The sequence below is a fragment of the Carlito syrichta genome, unplaced genomic scaffold (assembly GCF_000164805.1).
Source record: "Carlito syrichta isolate Samal-C Ts95f unplaced genomic scaffold, Tarsius_syrichta-2.0.1 Scaffold313872, whole genome shotgun sequence".
Lineage (NCBI taxonomy): Eukaryota > Metazoa > Chordata > Mammalia > Primates > Tarsiidae > Carlito > Carlito syrichta.
Genome location: NW_007257968.1, coordinates 1,202,543 through 1,222,691, shown reverse-complemented (window position 1 = coordinate 1,222,691; position 20,149 = coordinate 1,202,543). Strand labels below are relative to the sequence as shown.

The following is a 20,149-nucleotide window of genomic DNA, read 5'->3' as shown; positions in this document are numbered from 1 at the left end:
TCTCTACAATAAATAAAAAAATTAGCCAGGCATGGCAGTGCATGCCTGTAATTCCGGCTACTTGGAAGGCTGAGGCGGAAGAATCACCGGAGCCCAGCAGGGTGAGGCTGGGGTAGCTGGGAACGGCCACTGCACTCCAGTCTGGGCAACGGAGTGAGATGCCAACTCAAAAAATAAAAAAAATAAAAAATCAGCCAGACATGGTGGCACATGACTGTCATTCCAGCTACTTGGAAGTCTGAGGTGGAAGGAGCACTTGAGCCCAGCAGGCTGAGGCTGCAGTGACTGTGAGTGTGCCACTGTACTCCAGCCTGGGTGACAGAGTGAGACTCTAACTCAAAATAAATAAACAAACTTTTAGAACATGACCAATTTAAGGTTTGAAGACTGTATGTGTTTTTTGTTTGTTTTTGTTTTGAGAAAGTAGGATTTATTGAGAGGACAGAAAAGCTCCTAGAGCAGGAGGGGACTGAGGGAGTTGCCCTACTGTGTGTTTTTACTAGAGGAAGAAGTAATGCCTTACTTACATCTTCTTGTTCATCTTCAGACTCCAGGTCAATTTATTTTTAGTAATGGTCTCTGTTGATACGGGATTAGACATGGGACTTTCTTTGACTTCAGTGAGAAGTGTAACCAAGGGTGGAACCCTTGAAGATCATGGATTCCTTTGTCTTTGGGAAGGGTTGTTGAAACCGACTTGCCTTCATTCCCAGCAGTTCCAGAGCTAGGTTCCTGAGGTGCATATATTCTTGAAGTGACACATTTATTTTTCCTCTTTACTCTGTCGATTCTAATATCAAACTAGCAGGCTCATTTGACTCTGCTTTTATCTGTTAGAGGTTAACTCTGTGTCCCAGACAGTAGAGCACATTTCTTAGTGTGAGAATAGGAGGCCATGCCACTCAGATGCCTGTGTCTCCTCAAAATCAGAACTCTTGAACAAGATGAGCCTCTTTCATTCATTCAGCCTACATTTATGAAGTACAACTTCATAAGCACAGTGCCTAATACTGAGGATCCAGGGAAGAATATGACATCAAGGAATCATAGGTGAGAAGAGACATACAAGCAAAAAAAAAAAGACAGTACATTGAATTAAGTACCTCAGTAGACACCACAATATCACTGAGAAGAGGTTGATTGTTAACTCAACCTACAGAGGTCCTCAGCCTTTCTTGAGTTTAGCTGACCCAAGCCTTAGGTGTTGAGCACTTCAAATCCCAGAAGAATGTTTCTGGTTTTTACAGAACTGCTTATCAGGCTCAGCATGAAGAATGGTAGAAAATAGTAGGGTTAGTACTAGCAAATCTCAGCAGAGTCAGCAGCACCACATGCTCTTGTTATCTGGAGAAGTTCCAGCAGGTTAGATAGTTATATAATTCTCCTTTGGTGCCTTCCAGTCTTATTTTCCCTTTCTGTGCATTTTTACAGTAAAGCTGCTGGTCAGGCCACTGTTGGCCATAGAACCTCTGATTTAAGCTCTTCAGGAGAGTCACATCATCCAGGAGTCCCAAAGCTGTATCCAAGCATTGTTGAATCCTCACCATATACCAAATTTGTTTTTCCTGTTCATCTGTTAGTAAACTGGATTACAGAAGAATTTCATAGATATGAAATTCTAGATCTGTCCTGATTGGGACATTCATGTTGCCTCTAGGGAATGAGATGGAGAAAGTCTCAAACACTTAACTTACATAGACAGAAAACAGTGGAGGGCTAAATTGGATGCCCAGTGGATCTAGTTATAGAAGCAAGTACTTCTTACTCACTAAAGGGTAGCCACAAATTTATGTATCTTGGTCTTAGAAATTGTTTCCATCCTGCGTGTTACCTTCTAAGGTTTCATTTAATCACCCAAAGTATTTCTCTGTTGCCTTTCCCTTATATCATGATACCTGTTGGTTTATTGGGGTTATCCTAATCTTTATGTCAGAAGAAACTCTTCTTGGTTGTGATTATTTCTAGGTTAAATTACCATTGGATTTACTAAAAACTAAGAAATCGATAGCTGTTTTGTTGAAACTCTGTTAAACCTTTCTGAATGAATTTGCTATTGTCAGTATTTTCTTTTTCTTTTTCTTTTTTTTTTTTGAGTTGGAGTCTCACTCTGTCGCCCAGACTGGAGTGCAGTGGCCACTCCCGGCCACCGCAGCCTCAACCTGCTGGGCTCCGGCGATCCTTCCACCTCAGCCTTCCGCGTAGCTCGAATTACAGGCGCGTACTACCACGCCCAGCTGATTTTTGATTTATTGTAGAGATGAGATCTCGCCAAGTTGCCCAGCCGGGTCTCGAACCCGCGGGCTCAGGCAATCCACTCACCTCAGCCTCCCAAAGGCGCGGGATTACAGGCTGAGCCACTGAACCCGGCCAGAACCTTTCTTTGTGCCCTGATTGTGTCTCCAGTTCTTTAGGTACATGAGTTCAGCATTGATTCTTGGCTGCATGCTCCCTATACCCATGCATGGCAGCCTCCAGCTTTCTCAAGTCCCTTGTGTCTCCATTCAAAGAAATAGTATCCATCTTTCATGATCCGCTTCACATTCAGTGGAAAATTAACACAGGCAGCTATTTGCTCATCTTTTGCTCGCTTACATCGTTTGGGTCATTATACTTGCCAAAGGTCAGCTGTGATGTGTTCAGATCTGTGTATGTCAGTAAACTGGTACAATAATTATGTAATTTAATTAAATAGCATACAGATAAACCATGACTGAGAAAAGAGAATCAATCACTCTGAAAACTAAGGGGAGTGCTTTGGAAGGACAAGTTACTTAAAAAAGAAAATGAAGTTGAATTAGGTTTGGGCAAGATAACTATAGAAGACCAGAGGTGGAGGGATTCTCAACCTCGAGGATTCTGTATATACTGCTTCACAGCAGTCTGAGTTCTCCCAGATCCAGTTTAGAGAAACTGGAAATTGTAGGTGATGCATTTTGGGTGAGTTTTTTTGTTTGTTTTTTTTTTGAGTTGGAGTCTCACTCTGTCATCCAGACTGGAGTGCAGTGGCCGCTCCCAGCCACCGCAGCCTCGACCTGCTGGGCTCTGGCAATCCTTCCACCTCAGCCTTCCAAGTAGCCGGAATTACAGGCATGTGCTACCACGCCTGGCTGACTTTTTTATTTATTGTAGAGATGAGGTCTCGCTGCCCAGGTGGGTCTCGAACCCGCGGGCTCAGGCAATCCACTCACCTCAGCCTCCCAAAGACGCAGGATTACAGGCTGAGCCACCAAGCCCGGGTCTGGGTGAGTTTTATGTGATAATTGCATAGAACTCTAATCAGCAGAAAAGATCTTTTTGGCCCTAGTCAAGTCTGGTGGTTTTCAAAGTTTTTCTGATAGCAAATGATAGTAGGTTTGGACACTGAGGGGGAAAGTCACAGGAAAAGTCTTATTAGCCACATCTGCTCTTTCTGCCATCTTTCCATGCAGCCATAATGGTGTGCATGAATATCCTGGCTGATGCTCTCAGGAGCATCAACAATGCCAAAAAGAGAGGCAAATGCCAGGTTCTTTTTTTTTTTTTTTTGAGTTGGAGTCTTACTTTGTCGCCCAGACTGGAGTGCAGTGGCACGCTCTAATGCCAAGTTCTTATTAGTCCATGCTCCAAAGTCATCATCTGTTTTCTGATGTGAGGATGAAGCATGGTTACATTGGCAGATTTGAAATAATTGATGATCACAGAGCTGGGAAAATTGTCGTGAACCTCACAGACAGGTTAATCAAGTGTGGCACAAACAACCCCAGGTTTAATGTGCAACTTAGAGATCTAGAAAAATGGCAGAATAATCTCCCATCCCACCAGTTTGGTTCCATTGTATTGACAACCTCAGCTGGCATCATGGACTACAAAGAAACAAGATGTATACACACAGGAGGGAACATCCTAGGATTCTTTTTCTGGGGATATAATACGTACTTAACATAAAATGCCTCAATACCACATCTTTATTACTTGAGTTGTTATTTTTAAGTGCTTTCCATGGGTTCTCAGTTATTGAGAGTAAGGAAATGAGTGTTCTACCCCCCTCCTTTCTCCCCTTCTCTTCCTAATTTTGCTAGCTGAGGCTTTCAGTACATACAGCATTGACGTTCTGTTGTCACCCTAATCCCATTTCAGTCTTAGTCCTACAGGTATATAGCTTCATTGCTCTCTGACAGTCTTTCTGCCATAGTTTTCCCAGTCACCCCTTGGTTAGCACAAGTGCTTCCTTTTTGTAGATTCCTCAGATTCAGGGGAACAATATTCCCCATTCTTTTACTCTTGCTTAACAAGCAACTGGATATGAAATCCTTGAGTCACATTTTATCTCCTTGAGAATTCTGTAATATTGCTCCTTTTTCTGTTTGAATTCAATATTAAGATGGAAGTTTTCACAATGTTGTCTTTTTTAAAGTGATTTGGGCTTTTTACCTGGTTGCAGAAACTCAGAAGCCTTACCTAGAAAGTGTATCTTGGCACAGACCGTTCTGGATTTGTTTTCCCTGGGATACAGTGTGCTCTTTCAGAATGTAGATTCCAATCCTCTTGTAGTTCAGAAACATCTTGAGTTCCATCTTTATGAACAGATCTTCACATATTTTCCCATTCATGTTACAGGTGATTTTTGTTGGTGGTGGTTTTTTGGGTTTTTTAGATTGGAAAATATAGTTTATTTTTAAAGTAAATTGGAGAGAGAAAGAGAGGAGATTCACCTCCCCAAGGAAGGGGAGGGGCCCAAAGCTTCCATGTTACAGTTTTCTTTTATGCATATGTTGCATCTCCTTTGCTGTCTTCTGTAACTTCATTTTCTTTCTATTCCTTTTAACTCTTTCTCATTTTACTCACTTTTTCCATTTATCTCCTTTTGTTCCTTATTGTATTTTTAGCAACATCTCTCCTCCCTTTTTCTCCTTCCAGTCTCACCTTCATTTCTGTAACAGTTCTTTTCTTCCACTTTTCACTTCTGCTGGTGTACATCTTCTCTTCTTGTCTCTCTGCCTCTGCCAAAGCTCTTGCATTTTTACTTTGAGCTCTTGCTTCATAGAGAAACTGCTTTATTAAGTTTTCTTTTTTCACTTTTGTAAAATATTGCAATTTTATCTCCTCCGTGGCAATACTTTTTCAGTCTGTGGTCTTAGTCTGCCATTTGGTTTTCCTGTTTCTTTCCTACTTTTCTTGTTGTATCTTTATATAGATCCTGTGTTGATTTTTTTTTTATACTCATCTTTAAATAGATGAGTTTTTCAGGGATCAGCTATTTGCAGGATGCTTGTTTAGGGGAGGTCCCAAGACTGTTCTAGGCTGACTACAATTGTTCCCTTGATTTAGGGTTCTGGGTGTGTTCATTTACCCTTTGTCTCTATCCAGGCATCTCTCAGCATTTCCGCAATGCTAAGGTTGTCTTCTTCACTGCCACAGAGACCAACTCAGTGAGGCAGATACAGCTTGTTTGTGTGATTTCTCATTTAGCCTCAATTCCAGGTCCAAGGAAAGTTCCTGCTTCCAAAAACAAATAATTAGTTTGGTACCAGAGAGTGTGTCCATCACCCATGAGAAGTATCTTTTTGCAGGTCTTTCTGAGGTTTCTAGCTCTCATGTCCTCTCTCTGTAGCATCCTTTCTTCTTTTCCTTCTGTGATGCAAAGGAGTCCCTGCCTGAGCGTCCTGCTTTTAACAGCTTTTCTACCTCTTTTGGGTTCTGGAATTTTGTGTATCTTCTAGCTGGGGTGAAAATGAAGTTTGCGTTTTTATTTATCCTTTTTGCATTTGAAACACATTTTGAATTGCATTTGAAGTTGCTGACTTTATGATGCAGTGCTCAAATCAGAAGTTTTAACTGATTTTTTTTTTCTAGTTTAAGTTTATTTTTGTTTGGTTTTCTGTTTTTGTTTTTTGGTTCAAAACTTTGTTGGCTTCCCCAATAGTAGGACAAGGTGACTTCCAGCGGCGTCTCTCCTCTGTCCATTGTCGAGACGTGTCCAGGGCTGGGCAAACATGGGGTCCAGCCAAACCTTGTGGAGGTCTGGTGAGGGTAGTGACCACCACCACGCCTTCTCAGATGGCGACCACAGTTGTGGCATTGTCCCCACCACATGGACCCTGAAGGGGATGCCATCTTGAGGAACCCCATCACTGGGGTGTGTGCATGTATGCATGTGTATGGGGGGAGGGAAAGGCATTTGCCAGTATCAGAGGGGCACAGGGTAGGAAGAGCAAGTCGAGTTCTCTTTTTGGTTTCTGGTTAATGTCAAGGAATGTGAAGAACCCCACAGATAGGCACTGGAATATGAGTTTTGTTTTGTTTTTTCAGGGAAACTGACAGATAAGATGGAAAAAAAGACAACTGGGTACCCTCGTCTCATCCCCTCTTGTCTGAAACTTCCACCCGCCCGCCACAGGCTGTGGAGGAGGGACTTCTGAGAGCTAGAACTTGGCAAAATGGCCTCGTCCATCCTTCAAGGGGGAAAAGGGAGAGGAACAGAGAATGAAGAGTTATCCCCGGGCCTTCCTTTGAACTCTCCCCTTGAGGAGGGAGGAGGTTAAAGCAGACCCCTGCCCAGGTCGGGGGAGCTGGGGGGCTAGAGGAGAGGGGGACACATGATAGGAACACATTCTGTTGAGCACAATGTTAAAATTTCTGTACATCCTTTGGATGAAGCTATTGAATATTTGGTGTAAGGTTGTTCAGGCCCTTTCTCTTTCACCTTCCAGAAAAGAACATTTGACAGGTGGTGCTGAGCCCCAGTCCATCTACCCCAGGCTGTGCCTTGCCTTCGCTGGCTCAGGGCTGGGGGCTGGGGCTAGGAGGCTGGCATATTCTTTTTCCCTCTCTAGCCCCCACTGGGGGAGGCACACTTGGGAATTGGTCCCATAGCCAGGGCTCAGTGGTGTGAGGTCCGACCTGCCGGAGGCTTTTCTGCCCCTGGATGGGGTTCTTATTTGGTGTCACAGTGGTGAGGGTGAACACACTGAGGTCTGGCTCGTGACTTGTTTTGGGTTTGTTTGATTTTGTGGGGTTTTTTGTTTGTTTGTTTGCTTTTCACCTCTGGTTCCTTTGGGGCAGCTGGTTTCTGTTGTGATTAATTTTGGTTTTCTTTAAAGTTGGTTAGTTTCTTTCCTTTTTTTTTTTCTTTCTTTTTTGGTTACTTGGTTTTTTTTAGTTTTTCCTCCCTTGTCACTTCTCTTCCAGGACTCTCTGTGCCCCCACTGCTGGCCTCTTTGCCCTCTTCCCAGGTGAGGGACCAAGGTGGGGATCAATGGAGTGGGATGGGTGGCATAGCAGGCCATCACTCAGGCTTGGACCCTGCCTCGGGCCCCCCTGAGCCGCCAGGGGTCTGTGCTGCTGCCTTGCTGCAAGTGGAGGAGGAGGAGAAGGATAAAGAGGATGAGGAGGAGAGGCCAAGAATTTGCTGGAGATGGAGGCTACTACAGCTGCAGCTGCTGCTGAGACCAGGCCCACGCCAGGCAGGGCGCTGAGCAGGGGCAACACGGCACGATTCAAGAAGAGTGGTGAGGTCACCAGGCCAGGACTCTCTGGGGCTGCACTGGCTGCTTCTAGTACCAGGTTCCTGCTGCTATCAAGGCTGGTTAAGGGGCAGGGTTCCACCAGAGGGCTTGGATAGTGACCAAAGGGTTGTTGCTCATGAGGGCTATACTCATGAGCAACAGCCCAGAGCTCAACCCCACCATTGTGCTTCCCATGCTGGGCTTCAGGCCCCATAAGCCGATAGCCAAGTGGCTGCCTTGAGGCCTGGGATTTGTGCTGTTGTGGTGGCCGGGGGTGGGGGAGTGACAGAGGGAATTGAATTGAGGGGGGCATAGCCCCACCCCCACCCCCCCTCCTCCAGCTGTCCGGCTGGGTTGTAGCATCCCCACAAGGGAGGATAAGGAAGTAACTGTTGTGCTCAGACTGCTGGAAGCTTGGGACAATCGTAAGGTCCCCGTGCCCCCTTGGGATGTGACCATATGGAGGTTGTAGCTGTCCAACTTCCCTGGGCTGGGTAGTATGGGGGCCGTGCTGCAGGGGTTGATGCATTTTTCCTTCCAGCGCTGGTTGTAGAACCAGATACAGATCACTTCCTTCTCCATGTGCAGCTGCTCGGTGATTAGCAGGATCTTCTCTGAGATAAGGCTTCTGGTTCGCTAGAAAACTCTTCTCTAAGGTGAAACAGACATTTGTCTCGATGCTGGTCCTCTTCTAGAGTCTCCAGCTGGGCAGCCCATCAAAACTCAGGCTGGAGCTGCTCAGCCAGTTGGGACTTGAGTCCACAGACGTAGGCTCTGCGTTGTTGAGCCACTTCTCCAGGAGGGACTTGAGTTTGCACATGTTCTTTTTGTTTTGTTTTGTTTGTTTTTGTTTTTTGTTTGTTTGTTTCTTTGTTTTTGAGTTGGAGTCTCACTCTGTCGCCCAGACTGGAGTGCAGTGGCCTCTCCCAGCCACCACAGCCTCGACCTGCTGGGCTCCGGCAATCCTTCTGCCTCAGCCTTCCAAGTAACTGGAACTACAGGCGTGTGCTACCATGCCCAGCTAATTTTTGATTTATTGTAGAGATGAGGTCTCGCCAAGTTGCCCAGGCGGGTCTCGAACCCACGGGCTCAGGCAGTCCACTCACCTCAGCCTCCCAAAGGTGCGGGATTACAGGCTGAGCCACCGAGCCCAACTGCACATGTTCTTGAAGCTCAGGTTGAGGGCCTCGAAGTGAGATATCATCGTCTGGCTGAAGTCATTGCCATAGAGTTTGCCCGTGACCCGGCCTACATCACTCTGCATGAAGCCCAGTTTGATGCGGCATTGCTTCAATGTGCAGGCAAACTGCTCCAGCTCCTCCAGATCACTGGGCTCCTCGGGGTAGGGCAGTGGCTTCAAGCATCTGGGGGGCTGTGTGGGAAGCCTGGCCCAGGGCCAGGAGGTCAGAAGAGCTCCCTGGTTTGCTGAGGTACCTGGAATAGATTTGGTGTCAGTAGCAGGCCTGGGTGACTCTGCTGGGCCTGCAGCAGCAGGAACTGAGCAGGTGGCCAGAGGTGGTGACCTGACACAAGCACCAGCTGCTGGAGCTGAAGGAGCTGCTATGTGTCCTGTGCTGTGAGCTGGTTGGGTTGGAACAAGGTGAGCTGTGGAGCTCTAGGGGGATGGCTAGCAGGCTGTGGTGGTGGCAGGTCGCTCCTCCCCCCAGGAAGAAGCTGGAGGCTGTGAGGTCAAGGAGGAGGAAGAGAAGGTGGAGGAGGAGGCAGAGGCAGCATCAGCGGCATTAGCAGCAGTGGTGGCACTGGACTGCGGCATGGCAGCAGCTAGGAGCTGGGCCTGGGCTTGCTGCAGGAGGAGCTGCTGCTGACCCCAGCTAGTTGGCTACCCATCAACATGAGTTGGGCCTGGGGTAGATGAGGCTGAGCTGACTGAGTGGGCAGGGGTGCTGCTGAGACTGAATCTGCACTGGGGTCTTCACCCTTGATCTTGGTTCTGGGGCCAGTTGGGGACATGGAGAATGGCGAGGTCTTATTTTGGGGGTTCTGATGGTTAGTGTCTGGTCCATTTCTTTCTGTGTTTGTGTGGTCTGATGGGGAGTCCAGACCTTGCGTCTCAACCTCCAAGGGCTTAGACATTCTTACTTCTCTTGGGAAGACACAGCAAAGCTAATACAGTCAGGCCACCAAACCAGTTCGTTCTCTCTCTCAGGCCCATTCAGGAATGTTCTGAGATCTTCGCAAGGACTATTCCCTCTGCCTGGAATGTCCCCTCTGTCATTCTGTTGAACTCCTACTCATCCTTCAAGGGCCAGTCCCAGGTCCTGCTCCTCTGTGGAGCCATGGCCTGCCTTCTCTCTGAGCTCCCACAGGCCCCTATTTCTTGAGGCTGCAGCCAGTTTACACCCTGCCCCCATACAATCCTGTGTCTTGATCTCTGAAGCTCTTTGATCTCCCTAGGTTGTCCTCGTGGCTTGGATGTGACCCACTTCTGGGCTTCGAGGGTCTATACTTTACCACTGGTTCCCCACTTGCTCTGACAAGCTTCCCGCATGTGCTCAGGGAGGCTCTAAAGGTATGAGACACCACCTCGCCATTCCCACCAACACGGAATTCCAGGCACCCACTCTTTAACTGATTTTTCTATTAACCAACCACCGGTCTCCACCACATCATAAATTAGGCCTTTTACTACACCTTCTCCAAAAAGCCTCTACCACCACACTGTTCTCCAGCTTCTAAGATCCTAAGGTCCAGGGAATATGCTACTCTGTCGTATAAAAAGCCTTTCATTCATTCAGCATACCTGCTCTGCACTGGGCATTGTTCTAGGCCTTGGAAATAAAGCATGGAAGAATTCATACGAGATCTTGACAGAACAAAGGCAAGTCTTAAAATGATTCCATACGGACCAGGATAAGGAATGAAGAGAATGGAAAGCACAGGTTGGGATTCCGAAGAAGGTAGAAAGAATGGAACAAACTCGGGGGTCAGCAGATCCAACACTCATTCCTGCTACTAATATATATGACATTGGAATTATTTTGTTGACTTTTTCTCACTTATAAAATGTATCAGTTTCTTGATATATAAAAATGAGAATTATATTACCCACCTCAGATGAATATTGTAAAATTAAAATAAGTTACATAAAGTTCTTTGTGCATAGTAGATATTCGGTGAGTACTACTTTTAACCCACAAAGAAGGAACTGGTTAAACAGAAATACTAAAAGTACAGTTATAGAGGCCTATTTCTCTCACTCACTTTTTTTTTTTTTTTTTTTTTTGAGTTGGAGTCTGTTTCCCAGACTGGAGTGCAGTGCATGCTCACAGCCACCGCAGCCTCAACCTGCTGGGCTCAGGTGATCCTTCCACCTCAGCCTTCCAAGTAGCTGGAACTACAGGTGTGCACCACCACACCTGGCTAGTTTTTTGATTTATTGTAGAGATGAAGTCTCATCAAGTTTTCCAGGCTGATCTCAAACCCGTGGGCTCAGGCAATCCTCTCACCTCTGCCTCCCAAAGTGCTAGGATTATAGGTATGCGCCACCACGTCTGGCCTCTCACTTTTAATTAAATTGTAGTAAAATATATGTAACTTAAAGTTTACCATCTTCACCATTTTTAAGCTTACAGTTCTGTGGCATGAAGTACATTCACATTGTTGTGCAAACATCTCGGCTATCCATTTCCAGAGTTCATCTTGCAAAACAGAAGTTCCACACATTAAACAACAATCCCCATTCCCCACTTCCCCATCCCTTGCAGTCACCTCTACTTTTGTCTCTGAATTTGACTTCTCTGAGAACCTCATGTAAATAGAATCGTATGATACTCATCCCTTTGTGTCTGGGTTATTTCACTTGTCATATTGTCTTCAAGATTCATCCATGTATCAGAATTCCCTTCCTTTTACAGTATTTTTCAATTCAGCCAAAAAAAAAAAAGAATTCCTTTCCTTTTTAAGACTGAATAATATTCCATTGTATTTATATGACACATTTTGTTTATTCATTCATCCACATTGGATGCTTGGGTTGCTTCTACCTGTTGGCTGTTATGACTAATGCTGTTATGAAAATGGGTGTACAAATATCTCTTTGTGCCTCTGCTTCCAATTGTTTTGAGTATATACCCAGAAATGGAATTGCTGGGCCATATGGTAATTCTGTTTTTAATTTTTTGAGGAACCATCATACTATTTTGAGAGGTCTATTTCTTGATGAGGAAGTATAAACAGTGGAGTTTCCCAGGAAATTATTTTAAAACCATAAGTTATCTAAATATGAGACTTACCATTAAATGTTCATTTGCGTATAGGCAGTGAATAATTCATATTGTATAAAATTTAAGAACACCCCGTGAAAGTATGTGTGTGTATGTAGGTAGAAGAGTGGTTAATATGACTCAATGTGGGCACATAAGGGAATACACTTGATTTATTTTCTCCTTCCCCAAGGTCAGAGGAAGTATCCCTAGTTACATCTGTTAGTACATTCCCACTTACTGAGGGCAAAATATGGAAAACTGATGTGCCAGAGAACTTCAGAAGTCAAAAATGTACAAATGCACAGACTTACAGACACGTCTTTCATCTTAAATCTTCATTGCCTACAGAGCAAATTGGTACCTGACTCTAGATTCGAAATCAGCAGTTCTCTACTGGGGTGTGTTTTTTTCCTGGGAGACATCTGTCAGTGTCTGGAGTCAGTTTTGGTTGTCACAGCTAGAGAGGAGCTGCTGGCACCTCGTGAGTAGAGACCAGGGATACTGCTGAACTTGCTACAACGCACAGGACAGCCCTACAGCAGATAATGATCTAGCCCAAAATGTCACTAGTACTGAGAAGCACTGCTCCAAACCCAGATTACCTCCTCAGCCTAGTCCTTTTTTTTTTTTTTTTTTTTTTGAGTCGGAGTCTTACTCTGTCATCCAGGCCAGAGTATAATGGCATGCTCACAGCCATCACAATCTTGACCTGCTGGGCTCAGGCTATCCTTCCGCCTCAACCTTCCAAGTAGCTGGAACTACAGGCATGCACCACCACGCCTGGCTAATTTTTTAATTTATAAGGTCTCACCGAGTTGCCCAGGCTGGTCTTGAATTTCTGGGCTCAGGCAATCCTCTCACCTCTGCCTCCCAAAGTGCTGGGATTGTAGGTGAGAGCCACCGTGCCCGGCTTTAGCCTAGTCTTTAGCCTTTCTCTTGCATAAATAAAGCTGCCATCCCGACCAGACCCAGAGACTTCCAGTATGTGTTCATACACCAGCCAACATGCTTCTTCCTCTGATATCAGAGCCCAGTTTCAGTCCTCCTACTGTCACTGAAGTACTGGTCTCTTCAACCAATGTTCTCTTCCCTCTCTGATCTTCTGTAACTCTTCCAATAATCTGGCACTAAATTAACTATAGAAGGTGGTACTTGCTATCTTTCTATCTTGACTGAAGGCACCTTGAAGGCCATGTTGATATGGTTTGAATTGAAATATGAAGTACCACTCCATTTTTTTTTTTTTTGAGTCAGAGTCTCACTGTCACCCAGGCTGGAGTACAGTGGCATACTCATGGTCAGCGCAGCCTTGACCTGCAGGGCTCAGGTGATCCTTCTGCCTCAGCCTTCCAAGTAGCTGGAACCACAGGTGCATGCCACCACACAGTTAATTTTTTGGCTTATCGTAGAGACGAGGTTTTACAAAGATGTTCAGGCTGGTCTTGAACCCCTGGACTCGGGCAGTTCTCTCATCTCGGCTTCCCAAAGTGCTGGGATTACAGGTGTGAGCCACCATGCCCGGCTAAAGTACCACTCTATATATCCCAACGGACACCTCAGACTTGACCCACCCAGGGCTTTCTGTGCCATTTACCTGCCATCATGGGGTATAGTGGTTGAGTCACTTGTTTCACCATAGCAGTTGAGTACATTAAGATTCAGCTTTTTTAAAGAACTACTAGCCTAATGGAACCTGAGCCCAAACATGAATCTCAGCCTTAGGAAAGTATTTATAGCCGGGCTCAGTGGCTCAGCCTGTAATCCCAGCACTTTGGGAGGCTGAGGTGAGTGGATTGCCTGAGCCCGCGGGTTCGAGACCCGCCTGGGCGGCGAGACCTCATCTCTACAATAAATCAAAAAATTAGCTGGGTGTGGTAGCGCGTGCCTATAGTTCCAGCTACTTGGAAGGCTGAGGCGGAAGAATCTCTGGAGCCCAGCAGGTCGAGGCTGCAGGTGGCCAGGAGCGGCCACTGCACTATAGTCTGGGCGACAGAGGGAGACTCCAACTCAAAAAAATAACAAAAAAAAGGAAAGTATTTATGCTAAACTTACTTTCTTATCTAAACTGGAAGATATGGGTGAAGATAGGTGTAAAGGAATGGACTCTATCTTGCACTAATCACTTTCCTCCAGCAGAGTATAGGCTGGAAGAACTACCTTATGGAGCCTGAGAGACTTCCCATTTCAGCTACTTGGATAAGAATTATCCAAGCTGCTGGGCCTACTTAATGGCAGTCAGTGTTGATGGTGATAATATTAGTAGTGAAAACCATCATTACTTATTTAGAATCCAGTGTGTTCTAGGCACCAGGCTAGGTGCTTTATACACATGATCTTACCCAGCCCTCATCACAGTCCCCAAAGGAAGCGGGAGCACGAATGGATAATCTGCCCAAGGACATCTAGCTAGCAAATAGCAGAGCTGAAATTTAAACAAGATCTGTCCAACTTCAAAGCCTGTGCTCTCAGCCACCCCAGCCCCTCACTGCCTTGAGTGTAGCCAGGCGCCTACCTCTACCACTACTGATAGGAGAGATTTGTGTTATGATATGCCAAGATGTGGGCGAGATCCCTTGTGCTCTCAGTGGAGAGGTGGGGTAGGCCAGGGCACTATGTTGTAAATCAGGACCCAGTGTCATGTCTGATCACTCCACTGCTGCGGGAAGAGGAACCCTCAGGGGCTACACCCTAGCTCCCACAGAGTCTTCTGACCCTTCTTGTTTTTGCTTCCTCTTTAGGTGCACTACATTCTCCAGGAGGTGGTGATGGGTGGGATGGTGCTAGAAACCAACATGAATGAGATCGTGGCTCAGATGGAAGCTCAAAACAGGCTAGAGAAATCTGAGGTGAGTAAGTGGCTGTGCTCTAGCCCTGGCTGGTAAAGAAGACCTGGGCAGAGAGAAGAATGTGTACATGTGTTGGTTTGTGTTGCTGTGGAACACCAGGAAATGGTTTGTTCTCATCTTCTTTCTTCCTTGAGTCCATCAGGACTGACTGATTTGAAAGTCAGCTCTGAAAATCAAACAGGTAATGAGGTTTGAAGTCTCAGGCTTTCAGGCTAGAAGTGTGAATGGAAAAGCCAGATGACAGAGGAGGGCAAACAGCTTCTGGCTTGAGGGGGTTATGGCCCATGTTTGCGGTTTGTAATTTCTCCTTTCAAAGCCACATGTTCCCTGGAGGGGCCCTGAATCCCCTTCTCCGACTCCAGTGTGGTTTTCAAGTTTGTGTGTTACATGAGTCTGAACTCCCAGCAGCCATTTCTTGTGGTGTCTTTCAGACCTCAGAGTTGCCAATTTCCTTACTTCCAGTTAGCCTTATAAAAAGCTACAACAGAATTTGGACTGGGTTTGAAAATAACATACCCCAGTCCACCCCCACAAAGTGCTGGGCCTCATGCAGATATTCACAGTAAATTCTGTCCTATCCCCTGAGGTCTCTCCATCTCCTTCCTCAGTGTTACCAGGTAGCAGAGGTTATAGATAGGCACTTTCATATGCAGAAATAGCAGAACAAGTTACCTCTTTACTCATCTGAGTGTCTTAAAGATCCTCTCTGCTTTGTATAACGGAACTTGATCTTGCAAAATCAGGAATTCTTCTTTCTGTGAGGACTGGCAGTCCTGCTGAAGAAGCTTTTCCAGACCACAGCTATTGTGGCAGTTATAGTTCTTTTAGAAATACAGGCTGGGAAGCTTCCAGGAATAGTAAGTGACTCAGAGGCAGGGGGTTTGGAAACAAGAAGAAATGGAGACTTGCTGGGTAAGGGTGGAATCGGAGTTGGTATCCTGAAAGTAGTCAGTAGGGGAAAATGATTTTGAGGGGGTCTTTGTCAGCCTCTCCCCTCTCTCCATACTGGGAATGACCTGGAGAGTGGAAGTTGACAATAGCATCTGTACCTTGTGTTTTGTTACCAGTCCTGTGTCTGTGGCACACGCCCCTCCTGCCCATCAGTGCCTCCCAGCCTGTTGCCATATGACGTTTCCAAAGCCAGCCCTTCTCATGTCACATTATTAGTTGGCAAGCAGCAGCCCTGGAGCTGTGACATTCTTTTTCCTTTTAAGAATATCCCTGTGACTTTGCACTTGTAAGAGGCTTCAGTCTCTTGAAGAAAGGATTTTTTTCTATAACCAGAAAAGTGCCCCGATACTTAATGTGATTTGAATAGTCCATCTTAGATGATTTCAGCAGGTGTTTACAGAGCACTTACCACATTCCAGGCACTGTTAGATGCTGTACGGTAGGACTTCCTAAGTCACAGCCCTGCCTTTGAGGAGCTCATAGTCTAGTAGGAGTGCTGCCCTTGATCCTTACACCAAACCCATCTAACCTAGAGGTTGTTTTGTGGCTACCTTTGAGGAATAAGGAGGAAAAATTAAAGCTTCCGTTGTGTGTGCTCAGTTTGGAATTTTCCTAGGCTTCCCCGCCTATTATTTTGTTCATTTTTGTGCATCAGGGCATTAAGCAGTGACATTAAGGGCATTAAGCAGAGAATTTGTCTCATACCTACCTCTCATTTCTCCTCAGGGTGGCCTCTCAGCAGCCCCTGCACGGGCTGTATCTGCTGTGAAAAACATCAATCTGCCTGAGATTCCTCGGAACATCAACATTGGTGATCTCAACATCAAGGTTCCCAACTTGTCCCAGTTTGTCTGAGGGCTGAGGATTGGGCTGAACTGGAGTTCTTAAAACAAGAAAAGCTCAACAAGTCTGGATAACAGAACCCATTTTGAGCCTTAGAAGAGTCAAGCCTTGGGACCTGGAACCTTTCTGCCTGGGGAAGCCAGTTTGGCCTGGAATGGGAAGGGATTCGTATTGACACTGCTCGGGTGTGCTCAGTTCTTACATGTGCAGCCATGCAGTTCCCTGATGCACGTGGCCACTGCAGATGGGTGGGGCCCTGCCTTCCTCAGTGGGGGATCTGTGTGCCCAAGGCACTCACACCGTTACTTCTCACACAGCAGCTCCCAGGGGTTGGGGACTGTTGAGCAGGCCCACCAGCTTCCCACTAGGACTGAACACATTCTCTGACTCAAGTCTTCATCCTTAGCGCCACAGGCTCCTGAGGGCCTGCAGCATCTACTTGTTGGTGAGGTGCCATAGGTAGGAAAGGGCTGGCCCTTCAGATTTGCGGGTGTGGCAGGTTGCACATAAGTGCAGGACTTTGTGAAAACCAGAGTCACCTGCTCACTCTACTGAGATTGCTATACCCATAATTTTTTTGTATAGCCAAGACTTGGGGTTGCCATCTCCTGGGTTATGTTTCCACCACTGTCATAGTCCCTACCAGTTCTATTCTCACGAGTGTTCATGTGCAGGACACAATTCAAACCATAAACCTGTTGCATGCCTGCCACATTTCTGCTGATAGGGAGAGCCCCTGTGTCTGTAGAAGATTAATGCAGACAATGTGCAGAACATCCCAAAATTATGACTCCCCAGGTATAAAACACATTCTCATGGGAGTAGAGGGTTCAATTGCTGCGAATAATGAGTTGCCTCTGCCAGAAACCCCCTGTCGCCTGTGCCAGCTTGTGGAGCATGAGAGCCTGAGCTGGGGGCACCCCTTCAGGCTGTGGACATGGATGCTTTGACTGAGACCAGTGGCGGTGCTTCATCTGCTCTCTTCCCTGGGCTCTGCTTGTGGACATGTCCTGTTCCCTCAGATGGCATTTTCTCAGAGCTCTGGAAACCCATAAATGTTTACATGTGATGAGAGTCTTCTTCCAGCCAGGCTCGGTGGCTTAGCCTGCAATCCCGTGCCTTTGGGAGGCTGAGGTGAGTGGATTGCCTGAGCCCGCGGGTTCGAGACCCGCCAGGGCAGCGAGACCTCATCTCTACAATAAATAAAAAAAAAATCAGCCGGCCATGGTAGCGCATGCCTGTAATTCTGGCTACTTGGAAGGCTGAGGCGGAAGGATCGCCGGAGCCCAGCAGGTCGAGGCTGCGGTGGCCAGAAGTGGCCACTGCACTCCAGTCTGGGCGACAGAGTGAGACTTCAACTAAAAAAAAAAAAAAAAAAAAGAGTCTTCTTCCTGTGGCTAATTTATAGCTAAAGCTCTCCTCGGCAGAGGGCCTCTTGCTCCAACACTGTCTCCTGTGCTGGCTCTCAGGTACTGTGTGTAGCTGCCCTGAGACCAGAGAGCTGAGTATACCGTCATCGTAGTTTCCCTGCCTGGGACCTCCTGGGCCTGCTAGCTGGGGACCGAGACCGCTTCCTCAAGCCTCCTGATGCTGTGGCAGAGCCGGCCTGAGGGGGCATCCCCAGGACCATGCATCAGGGCCAATCAGGGTCTGTCTCCGAACGGCACTTCCTGTGGTCTGAGCCCATTGCTCCCTGTTCTCACTCATCCTCGCGCTCTCGGTCCCCCATGACAGCCTAGAGGTGGGCGGTGTTGGCCAGAAGGTGGGCCTCTTGTGTTGGAAGATGGAATGCAGGTGAATAGATCTCAAAACCCTGATCTCATTCTTTCGAAGGGTTGGATTTTTAAATTTAATTTTTGGCAGTCATTTCAGCAGATTCACATTTCTCTCACACTTGCTGAGCGTGAAATCAGAATAAAGGAAACCAGTGTTTATTTTGCACCTACTGTAAGTTGGCATGAACAAGATCCTTCAGCAGTTCTTACAGCAGACATTTTGCAGATGAAGACAGCAGACTCAGGTCAAGTAACCAGCCTTTAGGTCACACAGGGCTAAGATTTTAGATTGTCTGCCCCCTTGACACCAAAGTCTTTTTTTTTTTCTTTTCCTCACTGCTTAAGATGGCCTCTCCCAATTTTTTCCTATTTTTTACAATTAAAGAACTGAGGCCGGGCTTAGTGGCTCAGCCTGTAATCCCACGCTTTGGGAGGCCGAGGTGAGTGGATTGCCTGAGCCCGCGGGTTCAAGACCCACCTGGGCAACTTGGCGAGACCTCATCTCTACAATAAATCAGAAAATTAGCTGGGCATGGTAGCGCATACCTGTAGTTCCAGCTACTTGGAAGGCTGAGGCGGAAGGATCGCTGGAGCCCAGCAGGTCAAGGCTGCGGTGGCCGAGAGCGTGCCACTGCACTCCAGTCTGGGCGACAGAGTGAGACTTCAACTCAAAAAAGAAAAAAGAACTGAATTTGAAAGAGATTAAGTAGCTTCTCACAAACAGGCTTGGTTTTCTAAGGCAGCCAGTGACCATGTCATAGAGTGTAAGAGCTGAAGGGTCCCCTGCATCCCTCCATTTAACTGATGTGAAGCCGAAGCCCAGGGTGTTGCATTAGTCACAAAAGCCAGAGCCATGTCATTTTGTTAGTTCATTTGTTAAGTGACTTAATGCATTGCTACTGGACAGCCACACATGCTAGAGTTCCTGAGCAGTCTTTATTTCTAATGTTTTTCCTGCTGGAAAAATCAATATTCTCCAGAATCATCGAGGGGTCCTGTAGATTCAAAGTGAGCATCCAGACATGCCTCAGACTGCCTGTTACAATGACTGACTTCAGCCTGACTTTTATTTGGGAAACTCAATCCTTTTGGACAAGCCACAGTAATTGTTCACTAACTACTTTGAGGTTGCCCGCAAATCCAGAATTCTGCTAACTTTCTGGCCTGCTGTCAGCAAAGCCATAATCATCTTTTTAAAAAACAGGTTAAGAGGAAATTCTCATTAGCCTTTTTTTTTTTTTAAGAGAAAAGTACGGATTTTGCTGATGAGAGATGTCAGTTATGAAAATAGGGGCTAGGTTTGAATTTATTATACTTTGGGAATCCTTGGCCCTGGCTGGTTTACATGGAGGGCTTGGGAATCCTTGGCCCTGGCTGGTTTACATGGAGGTTGTATAGAATATTGTGTTTTCTGTGCTCACTGCCATTACTTTACATCTGAAGTTCTTCCATTGTACAAGTTCTAAGTTTCTGGTGAGGGCCAGGCTCATTTGGAGGCTCTGAGGACAGAATGAGGCTCTACTTCCTGCTGCTGTCAGGGAGTGAATCTGACAGGGAGTGCTCAGATGGGATATGGGGTCTGACTGGCAGCCTGAATGTGTGGAGACTGGAATCAGTGACTCTGTAGTATAAGAAACATTTAGAGGACAGTAACCATCTCCCACCTGAGCTGACCACATCATCCTTCGACAGCCCATCTTCTAGACCTGGCCGTGGCTCTGCACTTGTCACATTAAGGGTTAAGTCAGAATATTTTTGTGTGTGTGTGTTGGAGTCTTACTGTGTCGCCCAGACTGGAGTGCAGTGGCCGCTCCCGGCCACTGCAGCCTCGACCTGCTGGGCTCCAGCGATCCTTCCACCTCAGCCTTCCAAGTAGCTGGAACTACAGGCGCGCGCTACCATGCCCTGCCGATTTTTTGATTTATTGTAGAGATGAGGTCTCGCTGCCCAGGCGGGTCTCGAACCCGTGGGCTCTGGTAATCCACTCACCTCAGCCTCCCAAAGGCACGGGATTACAGGCTGAG

The 20,149-nt window shown here is 46.6% G+C and overlaps 1 protein-coding gene and 1 pseudogene across 5 annotated transcripts in view; one reads left to right on the top strand and one right to left on the bottom strand.

Annotated features, from left to right (window-relative positions):
• The window catches only part of LOC103273199 (AP-3 complex subunit sigma-2), an 81,975-nt gene extending 65,059 nt beyond the window's left edge, over positions 1-16,916 (top strand). For 2 of the 5 annotated variants that reach the window (XM_008070629.2, XM_021718834.1), the window contains 2 exons: positions 14,449-14,556; positions 16,234-16,682. In XM_008070629.2, the coding sequence (XP_008068820.1) occupies positions 14,449-14,556; positions 16,234-16,362 (237 nt within the window). In that variant the 3' untranslated portion in view covers positions 16,363-16,682. Of the gene's footprint in view, positions 1-14,448; positions 14,557-16,233 lie in introns of all 5 variants that reach the window. The other 3 variants (XM_021718832.1, XM_008070628.2, XM_021718833.1) reach the window with 3 other exon arrangements.
• Positions 7,265-9,582, bottom strand: LOC103273201 (annotated as a pseudogene).
• Positions 16,917-20,149: the final 3,233 nt, after the last annotated feature.